Below are 17,989 nucleotides of genomic sequence, written 5' to 3' on the forward strand. Positions count from 1 at the left end.
ATATATACACAAACTGTAATTTACACCTATTTATTGAAATAACTACTATTAAAATGATAAAAAATATACATTCTCAGATTATCAGTTATCATCATTAAGAACAAATCGCTGAAAAACTGCGAATAGTCACAATTAGAATCTGCATCTCTTGCAGCAAGAAACAATTGCAAATGTTCCGCATGTTTCTTACTGCCACAGTGAATTTCTACCTTCGTTCCACTTTGCATTCTATACAGAGTATGTTACCATTCCTTACACAAAAACAATAATTTCCAAATTCCGAAATAAACAACTGCAGTGTAGATATTGGTGATGGCATTTGTCTTCTAGTGCACTCCTCTCTGACTGAATGGGATCACAATGAACTCATTGACATACAAACATACGTAACATCGTGAACTCCTATATAACACAAGTCAGAACTCATAGAGGTCTTGTACAGCTCATCCAGTTTGTCAAGACACTCGCAATGTGCAGTATGGGAACAACGTTTCTGTGGAGAGGGTAAAAGTAGAAGGTAAGGTCGGGCGTGTGTTTACCGAGTTCAAGGCAAAAACTAATCCATTCCCCTATAATTCGTAAGTAGACTCATCCGATCTCGTGTGCAGCTCTGTAGAAAGAGTGGGGGAATGTCTTGACAAAATGCATGAGCTGTAACCTGCATGTGCCTTTGACTGACGTCATTAATGTACCAGGAGAAACTATTCCATCCAATATAGCTCTTGTGACAAACATGCGAAGCTTGCTTATGAAATATGCTACGGTACTGCTTCATACAGAATTGTGATATTAAAATAAATCTACTGAAATGTGATGTTACAGGACTGACACTTCTTCTACCTTACATTATCAGCACTCGAAGAAATTGGTCAGCCAGCAAGCTGCGTGTTTTTGCTCTTGCAAACAAGAAAGATGAACTAGAATTTGAGCAACGCAAGTACGTATCTGGAAAAAGAAAGTTCATTTGTTGACTTACGCAGTGCTAGTACAAATATTTTACTCATTTAATACTTTTCAGTGTATTTGTATAAAATGATCTATAAATATCACGATAAAAAATTAAATGTCTGAAATGAAGTCATTTTACATTTACACTCTTTGGTACCACAAAATGGTCCTTTATAACTTAAGTTACGAATTAATTGAACTAGTGAAATGTAAAATTCTTGAACTTTATATATATTTCCTTCATTTCCTTATAGCATTATTTTAAATTCTTAAATGAATTCGATATAAAATATTTTTACTCCTTTATAATACTGTATGCTTTTACTGGGCCAGGTGGCTACACAGTCTAAGGCACACTCCTCTAGGCAACGTGGTCTGAATGTTCATGGATTCGAATCCCGCCACTGACATAGATGGATGTCCTTCTTTAATGTTCTGTCGTGCATGCTCTGCTGACCCCATGTTAGGGGAGGCCCACATAGATTATGTGCCAATGTCTACTGTGTGTGGTTCATAAAATCAAATCGTCCCCTCCTCTAAATGCATTGGTATGCAAGTCCTACAAAAAGAGGATGTTAAATAGGCGGTGGGGGGGAGGGGGGCAAGTTTTCTTGTTATGTCTTCAGTTAATTACTTCGATAATACGTATCTTTTATCATCAGTGGTGGCTCGTGCAAGTTAGTTATGGAAAAAATCAAAATGTCAAATAAAGGCGCTGGAATTTTAGAATGACAAATCACACACAGTGAAAATATACGCATGCCTTACTCATCTGAATTGAAATGAAAAGGGAAAAAAAGTTATTCCCACTTTAAGGATAAAGTTCTCCTCAAGTGGCCACCACTGGTGATTTTGTTGAAAAATGCATTCATAGCATGTAATAATTAAAAATGTGTGATTTTCAGCATGGCAAGCTTACTTGCAAAATTCCGCATCGACTATTCGGATTTGAAGGTGATACCAGACATTACCAAGAAACCTAAAGAAACTACTGTGGCATTCTTTGATAGCCTGATATCGGAGTTCAAGCAATTAGATGTAAATACCGACAATGGAATGCCTACAGATCCAAGTAAGTATGATTGTTGTACTATACTTTTCTTAACTGACTGTGCCTTCAGTTAAGAATGTGACTTACTGTACTTGTTATTAATTATTCGTGTTTTTTTTTATCTAAGAAGGAAAAACTGAGAAAAATCTTTCTTGTAAATCTACTAGATTTTCATACAAAATTACTCATCTCAAGATTCTAGAATTTAAGCATTTTAGAGATGTCCCAAAATTATATCTGCTGAGAGAATTTACAGAGTCGAACACTTGACAACTAAGTGAATGACTCTTTGCTATTGTTTCAGCTTAATTTATACCGTTTTTAATTTATGCACCTCTCACAATTGCATATGCCCATTGTAATTTTTTTCGTTTTCTTTTGTGCCAAATAATACAGTATACACCTCCGCCCCTAAAATATGTGGTTTTGGCTTGGCTTTTCGAGAAGATGTTGCTACGGTCCATACAGTGTTCCCTGTACACGCCACACATGTCCCTGTGAATTTCACTTGGGTTATGTCCTTTAGCCCACAAAAATCGCACAACGCTTAGCTGCTTTTCACAAGTTGACGACAGTAACACACTTGCCATCTTTGTTGCGTAGTTCACGCTTCTCTCGCTAGAGCCCCACATGCACAACACATTGTGTCTGTAGTGAAAACTTTAAAATATATCTCAGTGAAAAGTCAACATACCAGCCGCAATACCAAAGGAGAAAAAAAATTATTGTGTGTTACTTTCCGATCCACCGTCGTAAGTTCAGACCACATTGCTGTTTCCTTGGCTGGTCATGTTTTCAGTTTAATCAAAGAATTTCAGATTGAGGATAAACTAGTTGCCCAGACTTATGTTGGATGTTACATGCATGTTACTGTAAATACGGGCTAACACTTTGGAAAATGCCACGCTCCGCCACTGTCAGGCATGCTTTGGTCCCTTGTGCGCCCTATATATGAGATGATTGTCCAAGTCCGATAGGTGGCCTGGGTGGCATTCGTGAACCCGATGCTGACAGGTGGGCCAGCTTGCCTCAGGTTTGGTCTGCAGACGAGTAGGCTGTAGCCCCAAGCCCTTCCTATACATTAGCGTCAGAAACCTGTACTACCCCCAAGACTTCACCCCAGCCTATTTTTACTGTTGCAGATAGATGAATTAATGAGGGAAAAGTGGAGAGTGTTGGCAGAATGATAGAAGGAAAAGGGGGTACCCCGAAAAAAGCCTCTGTTTTGTCCACAAATTCCACAATGACCTCCTGGGTGGAGGACCAACACTCTAATGTTGAGCCACAGACGCAGCAAAATATGTGGTTTAAATAAATGACTGTTACCTGCAAATTAAGTCTTCAGTTGGAATTCTCTTCAGACAGTATTGTGGCTCCAATCAATCAATTGGGCATTATGGAGCATGTCAACTCCATGTCAGTTTCTCAGAGCACCTTCACTCTTTTCTGTCCATGGCCAAGTCTTCCCAGTTGTCAACCCGCAACTCTTCATAATTGTAATTTTATTATTATTTGCTACAAATTAATACAAACTGTCGTTTAAGAAACAGCAAATATCAGTGAAGTACCAGTACCATATATTAACCATATTTTAATAAACATGTACCGGTACTTTCAGATCTTAAGGATGGGCTTTCTAGTGCTGTGGGTAAACAGAGGTCGTTGGTTTGATTTCTGCCTATTTTCTTTTCTTTTCTCTTTTAACATTTTGAATTATTTTAAGAGTAAAATTATTAGTGAACGTCTTTCTCATTTGTTTCTCTTTACATTTTGAATTATTGCATTTTGAATTATTGTAAGAGCAAATTATTAGCGAACATTTTTCTCATTTGTTGGAAGAAAAGCAAAGAAAGCCAGTATTTATTTTCATATTGATTAACACGAGTAAGATCGCCATTTAATCAATTATTTGTTTATTTTCACTTTAGAAAACGTATTGTGTCTCTTTCACGTGTTAAATTTTATATTACCTTGTTAACATGTTTCGGCCTGCTATTGGCCATCATCAGAACTGTTGTTGCTGGTCTTGGCGCCTTTTGTTTTGTTTCGTGTGGGGGGGTGTATAATATTTATAATCATAGTAAGGAAAACTATCTTTATCTACAATTATTTCTTACAAAAAATTTCCGCAGTTCTCTCAAAGTTCAGAATTTAAGTATTTGAATTTAATTGCAGGCTTAGGATTGTTTAAGTATCGAAGTTGTATTAATAACTATAATTTTTGTTCAGTGGCAATTACAGAAGCAGAGCTGCTGGCAATGAATGATAAGACAAATCGACATTTGCGTTTGAGGGAGCTTATCAAGGAGAACTCACTTGATGCAAACCTGATTGTCATGTAAGTAGCAGCAACTCATATTTCATGACAACTCTTGTACAGATTTAAATACGTTAGGCCTATATGGAAAAATTCTCATTTATTACGAGGGATTTATTCTTCTTCCTTTCCTGAATTGTGCAAATTTTGTGTTAAAGCCTGTGTCAAGCAACAAATTGTTTAAAAAAGTGCACAATATTTTGTGAGCAATAGAATCTTATTTGTTTTTTTAGCTGAGTGTATCTAATGCCCAGAATTTAACAACAAAGTCATTATCCTCCTTGCTTTCCAATATTCAATAACAATATCTGAATGCCTATTCAGGCTTGACGAGATCTGATGTGGTCCATGTCCACATATTCCTATTCAGAATATAGACATCGTGATGAGGCAGTGAACCAAGTTTATGCCGATTTGCATGGTAATTCAGGAATAACTTTATGATTCTTGATTTATTATTTTCAGTTTTCATTCTCATGCATTATTCTTATGGAGTAATTAATGTTTATCTTTCTCAGCATAATTCTTTTAATTGAAGGATTCAGAGCCATAGTGGGCCAAGCACCATTTATTAAAATCGGAGAAAGCAAGGGTTAAAGTTAAGTGAATAACATAGTTTATTGAAAATTGACATATCATTTAGTTTTAATGTGCATACTTCGTATCACTTGCTATATATTTCATTGAATTATGGTATTCACTTAATTTTAACCCTTGTTTTCTCCGCTTTTAATATATGGCGCTTGGCCCACTATGACTCTGAACCCTTCACTGATACATAAAATAAGTGTTTTCTGTGATTTTGGTTCCTTTTTTGTGAAGATATCAGCTTTCTCATTGTAGTCTAACCCGCAATGGACTGGAATCCATTGTAACATCACATCACATCACATTGTTTTCATATATTGATGCATTTTTTGCAGGACACTACCCATGCCAAGAAAGAACGTGGTATCTGCAACGTTGTATATGGCATGGCTAGAGACATTGACAAGAGATATGCCACCATTCCTTCTGGTTCGGGGTAACCAGACATCTGTGCTAACATTCTACTCCTGAATGCCAGACTACACGCATTGCTTTCAAATCTGTATGCAGGAAACTTCGAAAGCTTCAATATCCAGAACTAAGAATAGGATTATTCTTAACATTTGGGAAATACTTTCGCTTATGAAGACAACATTCATATTGGAGATTATGTGTCTGCAGGTAGTTGGAATGAACTTGTATTGAGTGTAGATATTAATATGTAAAAGTGCTCAATGCTGTGGAACAGAGCTGGAGAGACTGTACTAGAGCCTTGCTTGCCTGTAAATAGAAAGCACATGTACTCTCATTTTATTCCCACCAGTTTATATAGGTTATATTCATTCCTTTTCTGTTATAAACAACGTTAATTGTTATTGTTTTTATTATATATTGCTTTGAGTAAGAGAACCAAGTTTCAGAATTTGTGTAACTTTATACTTTTCCATACATGTTTTAGATCAGAGGTTCTTAATCATTTGTGAGCAAGGGCGGTGGGAGGAAGAAAAAGTGTTAATGTCGTATGTATTCAGAGGGTTCAGTAGGACTTAATTTTAAATGTCGGTTGGCCTTTGCTGTAAACTTAAAACATTCAAATTTTTATAACTAGTAATTATTTTTAATAAACTTCGCGGGATCATTACAATAAAATATATAATTTGTAGCGGATAGCTCTTTTAAAATAGTAATGCCCAAACAGACGTCCAATGCTACCTCATGGACATGGTAGAAATTATGTTGCAAAAGCAGCGCATATGTATTAACAGTATTAAAATCGATTTTAAAACTTTAATTGAAAATTATTTTATGTAATATGTGGAATGCAGTAAGGAATTTGCATACTCTTATGCAGATACAATATGTTCTTAATAATTTAACGTGTAATCGTATGTTACACTCATGTTTCACTCAAAGTTATTAGATTGAAAAATACCGGTATGTTAAGAATCACTGCTTTAAAATAAGGAGTAACCTAGTGATTATTTTAACACGAAACTGGTAAATTACTTGAATGTAGATTGTAATTTATTATGACCATTAAATGATTCACAAACGTGGCTTACTGACTATGTATATCACTGGAGATATTCCGGTGTTTGGTCAGAGACTGTTGTGGATGTAAGTTGAACTTCTGTATATCTAGGCAGAAGTGTATGGGACCGTAAAGACAGACTGATAAATATATGTAAGACAATAAAGGTTTTTTATTATCCACTTGAATCAATCTTAGTGTCTTCTAAAAAAAAAAAAAGTCCAAATAACTGGTTTTTGGTGTATCCTTTTTTTGTTTATGATGTTAAAGTTTTATGGCCATCAGCGATGTCTGATATGTAGGGCTCGGATTTTTAGGTGCTAAAAATCTTGAAAATATTAATTTTTTTATGTGCCAAAAGTCGGGAAAATATGTGACAAAAAAGGAAAAATATTTAATTATGTTTTAATTATTTTATGTGAATATAAACAATATGCAGTACTCACCAGTATAAATTATGCTGTCTCGTCAACTGCTGTAAAATTACAGTACACAAAGAGATTCATCCTTAAGTTGTCCATTACAAATGACTGCCGATTATCGCAGAACCTGCCTTGTATTGGGGAAAAAGAGCGCCCTGGCCATTGAGAAACAACCTGCACTCCCTAGAGACATGTTTATGGTTGGAAACGGAAACAGAGATAGCTGATATTTATGAAATTATACTTGCTTCCTGAATCAACGTTATGATAACTTACAAAACACTCCTAAATGACACATCAATGTTTGTGTGTGTTAGAGTACAATTTTTTAGTGATAACAGCTCTTATCACTTGTGGTAAGAGAGAGCAGGCTGCAGTTCCACTGGTCTACAGATGGCAACAATTCCGAGAAACAGTTGCCAGCTGTGACGTCTAAGCAACTGCACTGAACATTCGGGTGATGATTAATTTGAAATTGGGCTTTTTTGAAAATTATTTGATGAATACTTAATTTTTATGTGAATATTTGAAAAAAAAAATTCAAAATTGTGTTTTTATGTGAATAAAATTAAAGATATATGCTCAGATGATCTTGTCCGAAACTTAAAACACAATTAAAAATTTCTATTATAGTGCAAATAAAATATTTATTTACCTAAGAATCCTAGCCCTATTGACATGTTAACATATTGAATATTGATTCTTCTTTTAATTTCTATCTTCAGATACAGAAATGGAATCTTCTCATATTTAAGGATGTAAAATTAATAATTGTGAATTATAATACATCTAAATACTGTAGGCACAGCAGCGCAGTATGGCCAACATTTTGAGTTATTTCGTTGTTGTTATGTATAATACATTTCTTAATAAACTAACGAAAGATATACCACTCATGTGGAAAAACTTACAGAACAAGATAACAATCCAACTTTTTTAAAAACCAAATTGTATGTTGTCACAATTTGTTCTGATTATTAGTTATTATTAATTTTACTGATAATGGAATTTGATATAATTTCGTTGATAACTACTTTACAAACAAAACAATCCATCTTCTTAAGTACATATGCATGAAAAGAAGTAAAATAAGAGAAATAAGTTTATCTTATCAATATTATTACTTGAAAATGAATTTTCAGACGTTCTTAAAAGAATAGTGTACCAGTATTTTCGTATAGTATTCAGCTTTAATGGCACCTAAACGTGACTTGCAATTTGACAGTAGAGAAATAAAGTTTTACCCCTTAGGGACCGATGGCAGGCTTATGTGAGGGTGGCAGTGAACCTCCAGGTTCCTTAAAAGCCATAAATATGAGTGTGTAAGTAAGTATAGTTAAATGGTAAACATTCAAACACGTAGATCAGTTATGTTAAATTCATAGTAAAAATTTGTTATGTAATAATATATTGAGATAATATGTAAATACTACTCACTTTTCTATTCTCTTCAGTCAGATGAGAAGTAATGCCTAGTACCTTATATGCTTTTAGAAATATGCACTAATGAATCCACATTTAATTAATTTCGTCACTTACAATAGTATGTTACTTGTGTAATAGTTCAGAGGAGACAAGGAAATAATTTTATTTCGTAATAATTTCAGAATCTCTTACATAAATGAAGGCCCTATCCAAAAAATGTGAAGTACAAGATGCTGTTCTTTGGAAATAGTGATTTTTTTTCCCCCAAGATTTTTTAAGGTACTATACTATCTACCAAAAAGTAATTGGACACTGTTTTTGCCCCTTTGGAACCTCGCGGTACTATATCTTGTTGCCATAACAGCAGCCACCCTGTCAGTCTTGCTCTACACTAGTTTGTGTAGGATATCCACTGGAATGTGTCGCCATTCCTCTTGCAACTTGGCACTCAGTTGGACAATGGAAGTTGGCACCATGTTTCGGCGGCTATTACGTAGTTGTATGCAGACAATAATGTTCACCGGTTGGACTGGCCTGCACAGAGTCCTGATCTCAATCCCATTGAGCACCTTTGGGAAAAACTGGCCCAGTGATTGAGGTCTTGGTAAATGCGGCCAACTTCCCTTGTCCAACTGAGTGCCATGTTGGAAGAGGAATGGCGACGGATTCCAGTGAGTATCCTACAAAAACTAGTGGAAAGCATGCCTGACTGGGTAGCTGCAGCTATAGCAACAAGAGGTGGTACCACGAGATTCCTAAAGGTGCAAAAACAGTGTCCAATTACTTTTTGGTAGATAGTGTATTTCAGTCAATAGAAAACAAAATTCCAGTTATTCAGTTTCAAGCAAGAGTGACGAATTTCTGTTTCACCACTTAAAATCCCTAGTGTCCACTCACCACCTTTTAAGAATTTAATGTAGTATTCATAGTACTGGGTAACTTTCAACACCATGCCCTGGACTCATTTTGTTGGCATTATCACCTTCATTTTCACTCAGACGCTGGATTACTACCACAGTTGATAAAGCATCGTAAAATAAACCAATTTAAAAAAGTATCAGTACTCATAGCATATATAGCTTTACTTCTGTGCCTCATATATATGTCTTCTTGACATGAGAAACCTTAAAATATGACGAGAATATGTGTGAAGTTTATGTACTGTAGTACTGGCTAAGTGGAAGAGAAGGTCTGATGGCCTTAACTTCTCCAGAATAAATAAATAAATATTATTATTATTATTATTATTATTATTATTATATTTGAACGGTATCATATTATAAATAATAGACCGTAATATGCATTTGCAGAAAATTTAATAGGATTATTATTCAGTGTGTAAGGACTAGGATTACATCGTTTGTTACATGGTCTTTAGTTAAAAAGAAACAAAAAGTGTCAACTTCTTAGCTGAAAATGTTAATGTATAGCCAGTATTGGAATGCGTTATGATTCTGAGTTTATTAATTACTGTCGAATGTAGACTCTGGTAGGAAAGATAATTCAAACGCGTTCATTTTCTCTTAAGAGAAAATGAACTTCAACATAACAAACATTTCGGGTTTACGTAATGAAGATGAGATGATGACTACCAAAAAACTCTTGACAAGATCGGGAAACATAGGCTGAAAAATTGAGAAAAAATTGTATTCAAATGATTTTATATCATGGTATAGTGTTATAAATGTTTGTAAAAAATTAATTCTAAATACCGGTAGTGGAAGAGAGAATGAGACATTTCTGCAGATCTGATGGTAACATTATTATTATTATTATTATTATTATTATTATTATTATTATATTAAAATAATGTCCTCAGTCTCCTTCCATTTTATAAAATCTTAGAATTGCAACTTCTGTTATGTATCCAGCAGTTATAGTTTAGAATAATTTGTATAATAATAATTGCAGAATACAATGCTACAGTGTACTAGATATTTTAAATGTAATTCCATTAAACTGTTGTATAAAATTATATAAAATTTCTCGGAAATCTTGTTTTCGGATGTTATTTGAGAATAAGTTTTAAAACAACCTACATTTAGGTGAAAAACTGTCATATTTATGTATGTGTACAGAGATACAAAGGAAGGACATGCCAGTGTTTCCAGTGATTCGAAGTAATGTAGCTTAGGTCAAAAAGAGAAACTAGAGCTTATATTTTGATCTGAAACATTGTGGTGCAGGTTCTTGAAACGTATGTACCTTTAACAAATGAATGATGGAGAACATTCAATTTTATTGTATACAAGGACTTCTACGTGTCGTTCATTTTTACGTATTTTTCTATGCGTGAATTTAAGAATACTTTGTAGTTAGTTTCTAAATAACTTAAATTTGTATATTTGAACTGTTGTACAAGAGGTAGCAAATGCATTAGGAAACACTAATGATCATACTCAGAGACACCAGTTTTATTACATTGTACCAGTGCCTCTCTGTTATGGTTCAATGACTCTAGTGTTATGCTCCTCTATTTTCTTGAGATTATACCTCTGCATTTTTGAGCTAGACTCTTTCTTTCCGAATTTCATATAAGACAACTATATTGAAAACGAATATTTGTGGTTAACTAGGCATTTGATTACCTGCTAAATGGGGAAATTAGTTTTAAGTTCGAGGTGTAAGGTGTAAAATACATAGGTATGCAGAGTTTTCGAAACTTCATATACGGTAGTGTAGAACTGTTCATGCATTTATGTTATTAGATTGCAGTATTACAATATGAACAAAGCTACGTTTGTACTTGTGATAATGTATGTTTGGAAGACAGTATTGTACAACCCACTTTGAATATAGAAGTACAAGGAACTTCTTCGTTATACTGTACTTTTTTTGGTAGATAATTACTTGTTTTTTTGTTTGTGTCGGCATACAAATTGTTCGCATTACTTATAAATGACAGACTTAGCAAATTATTTACGTCTAACAAACTCTAAAATGTAAAAATGTTGAAAGTTCACCTGATGATGTGACTGAACGTTTGCTACAGAAGTGTCTCTGAAACTTTTATAAAAAGTGTGAACATTTATAATATGCAGCGACAATAGCATTGTTGCATATTAACATGAACTGGTAGCTGAGTCCGTAATTATGATTGTTCAAAAGTATATTGAATGCCATTGTAAGAATTACGAAAGAGATGAATTCCAATTAAAGTGAAAATGGTTTTAAATATTCGGTGAAATGTTAAGAATGAATGTGGAATAATTAACACATTACATTATATATCTTTTAAATATTTTTATTCTTACATTGCTAAGCATTATAGAGCAGCTTGAATAGGTCTTAAAAATATTAATAAATATATTTCTTCCTAAATTTGTTTATTGTGCATCATTTAAACGGATTCAAAGTTTTAGCAAAGAGAAATGTACAACATCAAGTGGCCAGACTGTATATCTTCCAGGATTGCAATAGTAATTTGACAAACGTATTGTAGTTAATTACACTTATTATTTTGTGAAAAGTGTAAGCTTTGCTGATGTATATTTCATTATACAGTTCTTTCTTAAGACATATAATAAATCATTAGGAATTTCATATAAATATTATATAATATTTTTAATCTTTTTATTCATAGTCTTGTAACATTTCGTGAAGAAGTGAGTGAAGAGAAGTAAAGGATAAAAGAAAGAAAAAAGAAGTAGGAGAAAGAAAAAGAAAGTAAGCAAAACGTTTGGATGTTAAATGGGGACAGGTTGCTGACAAGATCAAGAATGAATAATTTCGAAGGAAAAATTGTGCCGGGGCCCGGGTATCGAACCCGGAACAATTTTTCCTTCGAAATTATTCAAATCAACTTTACAGGGAGTTATAGCTGAAAGCTTGATTTGCAAGATCAAGGATCTCCCAGTAAAGATGATTGATGAAGAGGACAATAATGACAGCTATAGTTACAGGTACAGGAGTTCAACATGCACATTACAAAAGTAAGTAGAGATGGATACAACTTTCCATAACTTTTGCAGCAAAAGTCTTGCTACAGTTACTCCATCTTCGAGTATTTGTTCATAGACTAGACCCAAAAGCTAGTCTAAAAAAATAGTGTCAGCATTGCAACAAATTTCTAATGTTGGAAATGAATTACTCTCATTATTATAGAAATATTATCTGCTTATTTTAACAAACCCAGGTTAATATTTATTGTAGGAGTCCTATTAGTTGCTTATATTTTGTCCATTTTCGTTTTGCTCTTCATATACAGTAGTTGATCGTGGTATGCATGAAGTTTTAGTAAAACCCTCTTTTAACATTTTCGTTTTTAAGGAATAATCTGTTAAATCCCAGCCAAATTACCTTAAGAACAATGTAATTAATTCCCGCTTTTGAGGAAACCTGGTTTAAGGAAAATTTCGCTTTTAAGGAATACTTTTCAAGTGGATTTTGTGATAATGAAACCCGAAATATCGACTCAACAGAGGAATATTATATGTTCTCAAAGATAAATATCTAATCTTGATGTGACATTCAGTATTATTCATTCTCAGTAAGTGTGAGTAATATCCACAGTACGGAACATATTGTGAACTTAGCCAGGATTTCAATAAAAATTGCAAACACTTAATTGAACATGTATCAAGCACTGATGCATAGGGAGTAGAGAAATGTGTGGTGTTTATTTTGGAACCCCCATTAGCGTAGCTCGGGTGGTATATCGTTTGTCTTCTGATCTGGAGCTGGGCTGGGCTGGGCTGGGGTTCGATTCCTGCTGGGGCTGATTATGTGATTATCAGAAAATTCGTTTAATTCTTTCATATTATATTTTCCCACATTTTTCTTGATTTTGCCACATTTACTGACCCGAAATGTGTGTTTCATTCTGTTGAATCGTATTCAATGTCCACATCCACTGGTTCGCATGTACTTGTGGTAAAGTTGCTCGGTTGAGGCTCTCTGAGTTGCGCCGCTTTGGCTATCTTTCTCTATAAGCATTACATTGTTCGGCTTGGATCATTTTTGCTTAATAGATCTCTTTTGAGCTTCTTTTTCATCTGATATGCGTTTCTTGTATTTTGACTTTAATTTTAGTTGTAAATATTATGACATTTCGATTTTAGCCACTCATTTTTTCGAGATTATCACTTACACCTTTTTACTATTTGTTTAGATGCTTATGATTTAGTGTTTTCTGGTTTGATATTCAGACGAGTCGTTTGAGACTCATATCACCATTCTACCACGTTACACTCTGGAAATAACTTAGGCTACTGACTTGAAGAAGCATGAATCAGTGTGAAGGAATCAGTAACAGCAGATGCTCCTCCGGAGAAGTAATTATTGAAGGGCATACAATATATTTTCTCTTCATATGACGTGAAATTGCAAAATTAGTTCCAGTTCACAACACATTTTTCTATACAATTCACTCATAGTGTACCATACGTGTCTATTATGACTTTAATATTGCAGAATTCGCGATTACAAATCAAACGCGTGGTTGCACAGGTCTGTAGTAGCTGCTCTTGATGCTGAGATATCACTCAGAGAGGCCACATCAGCTAATTTTATGCGCAAGTTTGGCACCCTTTTGCCCGTAGCAAGGGAGGACGTATTGGGAGTGATCTCACAAGTTATATTAGTTCATGGTCTAACAACTAATAACATTGGCTGTGGCTCATAGAATTGCTACAGTAAGCATTTTAAATTCTGGCTTTTTTTTATTTTTTTCTTTCACCACAGATCCTGACTCTGAAACAGGTGCCCTTACTCGGTATGGGAAAATATGTGTTCTGCGTCAAAACACTGTATTGCAATTTATGTACCTTAGTTTATGAGTGAAGATGTAGACTTTTCTGCTCTGCCCCTATGTATAGGATCAACTCAGTTACAGTGTTTGTATCAAGAGTGCTCGTGTGCTCGGCATTGCAATTGGATTAGAATCTAAATTTGTATAAAACTGGGAAGTTAATGGAGATGTGATTGTTAGAAATTAACTTAACTTTTATATTAGTTATTTTTATTATGAATTCTTGTATAATTCATGATAAAAAACATACAGAATCAAAGCACACAGTTGTTTGTGTAAATCACAAACAATTCTGAAGCTAAAATTTAAATGATCATTTGTAAACATCCATATTAGATACAAGGAATAGACAAAAACCACAAATGCACTTTGTACATCATTGTATGGATGTTTTATTCTAATTTCTAATTAATACTAAGCAAAACTAAAATGGCATTCTAAAAACTCCTCTTTTCAGGCTTGTGAATTAAATATCAAGAGAGAAACTGATGTCAAATATTTCTGTAGATTTTAAAGTAACTGCACCATAGTACATAACTGTGTAGCGAATAAAAGTCACTTCATCGCTATCATGAAAGAGAATCTTGTTTATGTATATTCATGTGTCTGCAGTTCTCTTTTATTATAACACATACATTGATCCCTTAAAAGAACATTGCTGCATCTTCATTAGGTTGTTGTAGTTTCTATCTTTATTACATTTTATATTTAAATTTCTATTGAGGATATGAAGTTACATAAAACTCTTTCTTGCAACAAGATACATATAGTTAACAAATCTGTTGCAGAATGACGTAATTAACAAATTAAATGCATAGCATTGGGAAATATGGTGGTAATTACTTGCATATAAAATACAGGGGACTAGAATATTGAGAAATTTTGTTACACATTTTTATTCTCTGTTATAATAGGATATTATGAAATTAGTTTATAACGTTATACTTTATTGCAAGAGTCAGTGCATAGGAAATGAATCAAGTGAGTTTCCTAATTTTGACGAATGGAATAAATGTAATATTATAACGTGTTTCATATGCTATTCTTTTTTGTACAACATCATTATAAAACAATTAATAATGAAATAACATATCAAATTTGTAATGATGGGTGGTTTAATATCATGGTCTATGAAGAATGCGTTGCCATGATAGCAGTAATGTCTTAAAATATAGTATCACCAGTACACGAAAAATCGTTCCACAATATTAATTTTATAGTACAAGTTATGTCGTCATAATAGAAGTCATGATGTTTTAGTTGGCATAGTAATATTTTACCGCACTGGAACAATAATGTGGCATATTGTGCACAATTTTGACTTATGATAAAGACTGTTTATAGTGCTGGTGTACAAAAAACATTTTTATACTTCTTAAGCTTCGTGTACAGCACTACATTTTTATGCATTTTATAACATGATCACATCACATATCTCATGACATTTGATTCTCTTAGCTTTTCTTGTATCTATAGGAAAACATACACAGTATTTCCGTAATCAGATAAAAGCCTGGAGTTATCTTGTTTCGTATACTTTTCTTCAGGGAATCAGGCATCAGATCAGCTATTCCACAAAAACACTGTCCTTTCTTCAGCCGGAGAGTGAGTCATAAGTGGAACATTGCTGATAAATTGTGCCAATATACACTTAATATTTATAAAAAATAAGAAATTATACCTCTTACTATGTGCATATATACATTCTAGCTACAAAACTCTGGATGAAGCAAATTCTTCAAGACCTTGCCTTATAACTCTGAAATTCTTACAGATTTAAAAATATTGTTACTGGAATGCCGTTTATTATGACAACCATTATCTTTTCACCTGAAATGAGGGGATATAGAGGTTACATTCACTCAACCAAGGATTCTTTCACATTATCACTTCTCTCATTAGAAAATGTAATAAAATAAGGAATGTGGCAAGTGGTGCTATAAACAGGTTTTACATCTTCAAAATGTTAAAAATCCTAGAGTTAACCATACAGTTTATTTAACTGTAATAATCTACACATATTTCTTATTTTTTATTATACATTTAATATCAAATTAAGGGTTTTAGATTATGATAAGCTGAAGTGTGCAAACCATTAAAATATAAATAAGGCAGGATAAATTCTAGCCCTTGAGATTACAAGAAGATATGATCTCCACCGCGCTTCGATTCTCTATTATTTTAGATTAGGAGCAGCGCTAAAAGAGGGACTTAGATGGGTTAATATCCATTCCAATGTGCACGGATATCGGAAGTGCAGCTAAAATTTGTCCCTCTCTGTTTACTCATTAATTTAATTATTGTTATATTGTACTCAACGTTTTCTTATCAGCTACTTTCATTTAACATCTAGGTGATCTACAGTAAAATAAATAGAATAATATAATAAGTATTAATAGTTAATATTAGAAACATTTGCCTTGACTAGTATTAATTTACTCTCAAAATAATTTCAGCGGTGTGGATCACAAGGACTATGACCTGGCATTCACTCTGCCTCTAACAAATTGGGGGCAAAGGCGATCAGCACGTAGGATTAACATCTCTAGTGCTACTTAGTGCCAATTTTCCCTTGAGGTGGGAGCCTTAACATCCCACAACTCTTAAGGGCCTTTCGCGGCCTGTAATGGTACAGATTTTTTTTGAGCACAAGGAAGGAGGGTTTCCCCACTCCAAAATAAAATTGCTGACGCCACTATTGTTCCAGGGGAAACCTAATACTTAATTTTGTAGGAAGTTGAGTGGATTCTCTAGCGTTCTGGAAAGATGGGTGATGTGAATAATCCCGCATTTAAAAAATAAAATATATTCAAATGTTAATAAGAAATGTATTATCAAGAATGGACAAAATACTTCTGCTGCAAATGAGACTTAAAAAATTGTAACAGTTATTTTCTATTTTGCATAGAATAATGAACGATAAATAACAGTTTTTGAACAAGACTTGATCAATATTTTTTACCTCGGTATTGGAATATAAAATTGAATTCTTATCACAGATCATTATATACATTTCACACATGTAATTAGTAAAGGTTCATTTCTAGGCTTTCAAGTAACAATTGATTAAGACTTCAGTGCTTGTAATTGTTGACGTGAAAGTTAACATCAGAGCTTGAAGAATTTTTTTCCCAGAGTTTTTAATAAGCTCAGTATATTACAATACTGCATTAAAAATAAAAGGCAACATGTGCCACGCTATGAACAACTGTGGTGCGTGTCTCTACAGCGCCAGTTTGCTGGCAATAACGCAGAAGCAGGTACTTATGAGTAGAACGTGATGACAGATGTCTGATTGCCACGAATAATGAGGTAAGGAGGCATTCCTTTGGTGAGTAATTCAAGCCAGGCCATATACAATGGAGCAGAAACCACTTCTTTCCTTGGAATTGGCAAAGCCCTGAAATGTGAACACAGGCCATTTTTAATTGTGTTCACTGAAGCGTGTACAGCTTAAAAGAACTCTATACTGAGTGAACATGTACCATTCACTCACTCATTTTAATCCTTAAATGAAACAGTAATATGTAATAATAATAATAATAATAATAATAATAATAATAATAATAATAATAATAATAAATATTAATACAACTGGAGTCACACCATACATAGGCCCTATATTACAGCCTACTGGTAAAAAAATTAAAGATATCGTCGCTGCACATCCAAAATCCGCTGTGTTCTTAACCTTTATTAGGTTCTCTCCGGAGCAGTTGTTTACGCGCTTTCAATCGGAGACCTCCGGTTACCTCTGATTGATGCAGTGCAGGTTGTATATGTGCTGTGGCACAGACATACACTTTCCGCTGAGCATTCCTTTAATCGGATCAGGTAGTGATTCGAGTCCGCTGACGTCAGCGTATCTTTTAAAATAAGTTCTAATTTGTAGTTTAATCTCTCTTTCTTCGGCTCTTTTTTTTTGTGTTGCTTAAAGTGCTACGTTAGCTGACAGATTTTTTTTCTAGTTTTGAAATTCATAGTATATGTGGAAAGCCGTATTAGTTTTATGTCATTG

General features: G+C 33.8%; 2 protein-coding genes across 3 annotated transcripts in view; one reads left to right on the forward strand and one right to left on the reverse strand.

Moving 5' to 3' along the window:
• Positions 1–10,729, forward strand: part of Ncc69 (sodium chloride cotransporter 69) — a 520,228-nt gene extending 509,499 nt beyond the window's left edge. For both annotated transcript variants that reach the window (XM_069823777.1, XM_069823780.1), the window contains 4 exons: positions 823–937; positions 1,854–2,020; positions 4,229–4,337; positions 5,240–10,729. In XM_069823777.1, coding sequence (XP_069679878.1) covers positions 823–937; positions 1,854–2,020; positions 4,229–4,337; positions 5,240–5,375 — 527 coding nt within the window. In that variant the 3' untranslated portion in view covers positions 5,376–10,729. The remainder of the gene's footprint in view (positions 1–822; positions 938–1,853; positions 2,021–4,228; positions 4,338–5,239) is intronic.
• Positions 10,730–14,336: 3,607 nt separating this feature from the next.
• LOC138698076 (bumetanide-sensitive sodium-(potassium)-chloride cotransporter-like) overlaps positions 14,337–17,989 on the reverse strand; it is a 158,309-nt gene continuing 154,656 nt past the window's right edge. Inside the window, exon 20 of the mRNA XM_069823781.1 lies at positions 14,337–17,371. Within this exon, the coding sequence (XP_069679882.1) occupies positions 17,236–17,371 (136 nt within the window). The 3' untranslated portion in view covers positions 14,337–17,235. The remainder of the gene's footprint in view (positions 17,372–17,989) is intronic.

The sequence above is a fragment of the Periplaneta americana genome, chromosome 4 (assembly GCF_040183065.1).
Source record: "Periplaneta americana isolate PAMFEO1 chromosome 4, P.americana_PAMFEO1_priV1, whole genome shotgun sequence".
Classification (NCBI taxonomy): domain Eukaryota; kingdom Metazoa; phylum Arthropoda; class Insecta; order Blattodea; family Blattidae; genus Periplaneta; species Periplaneta americana.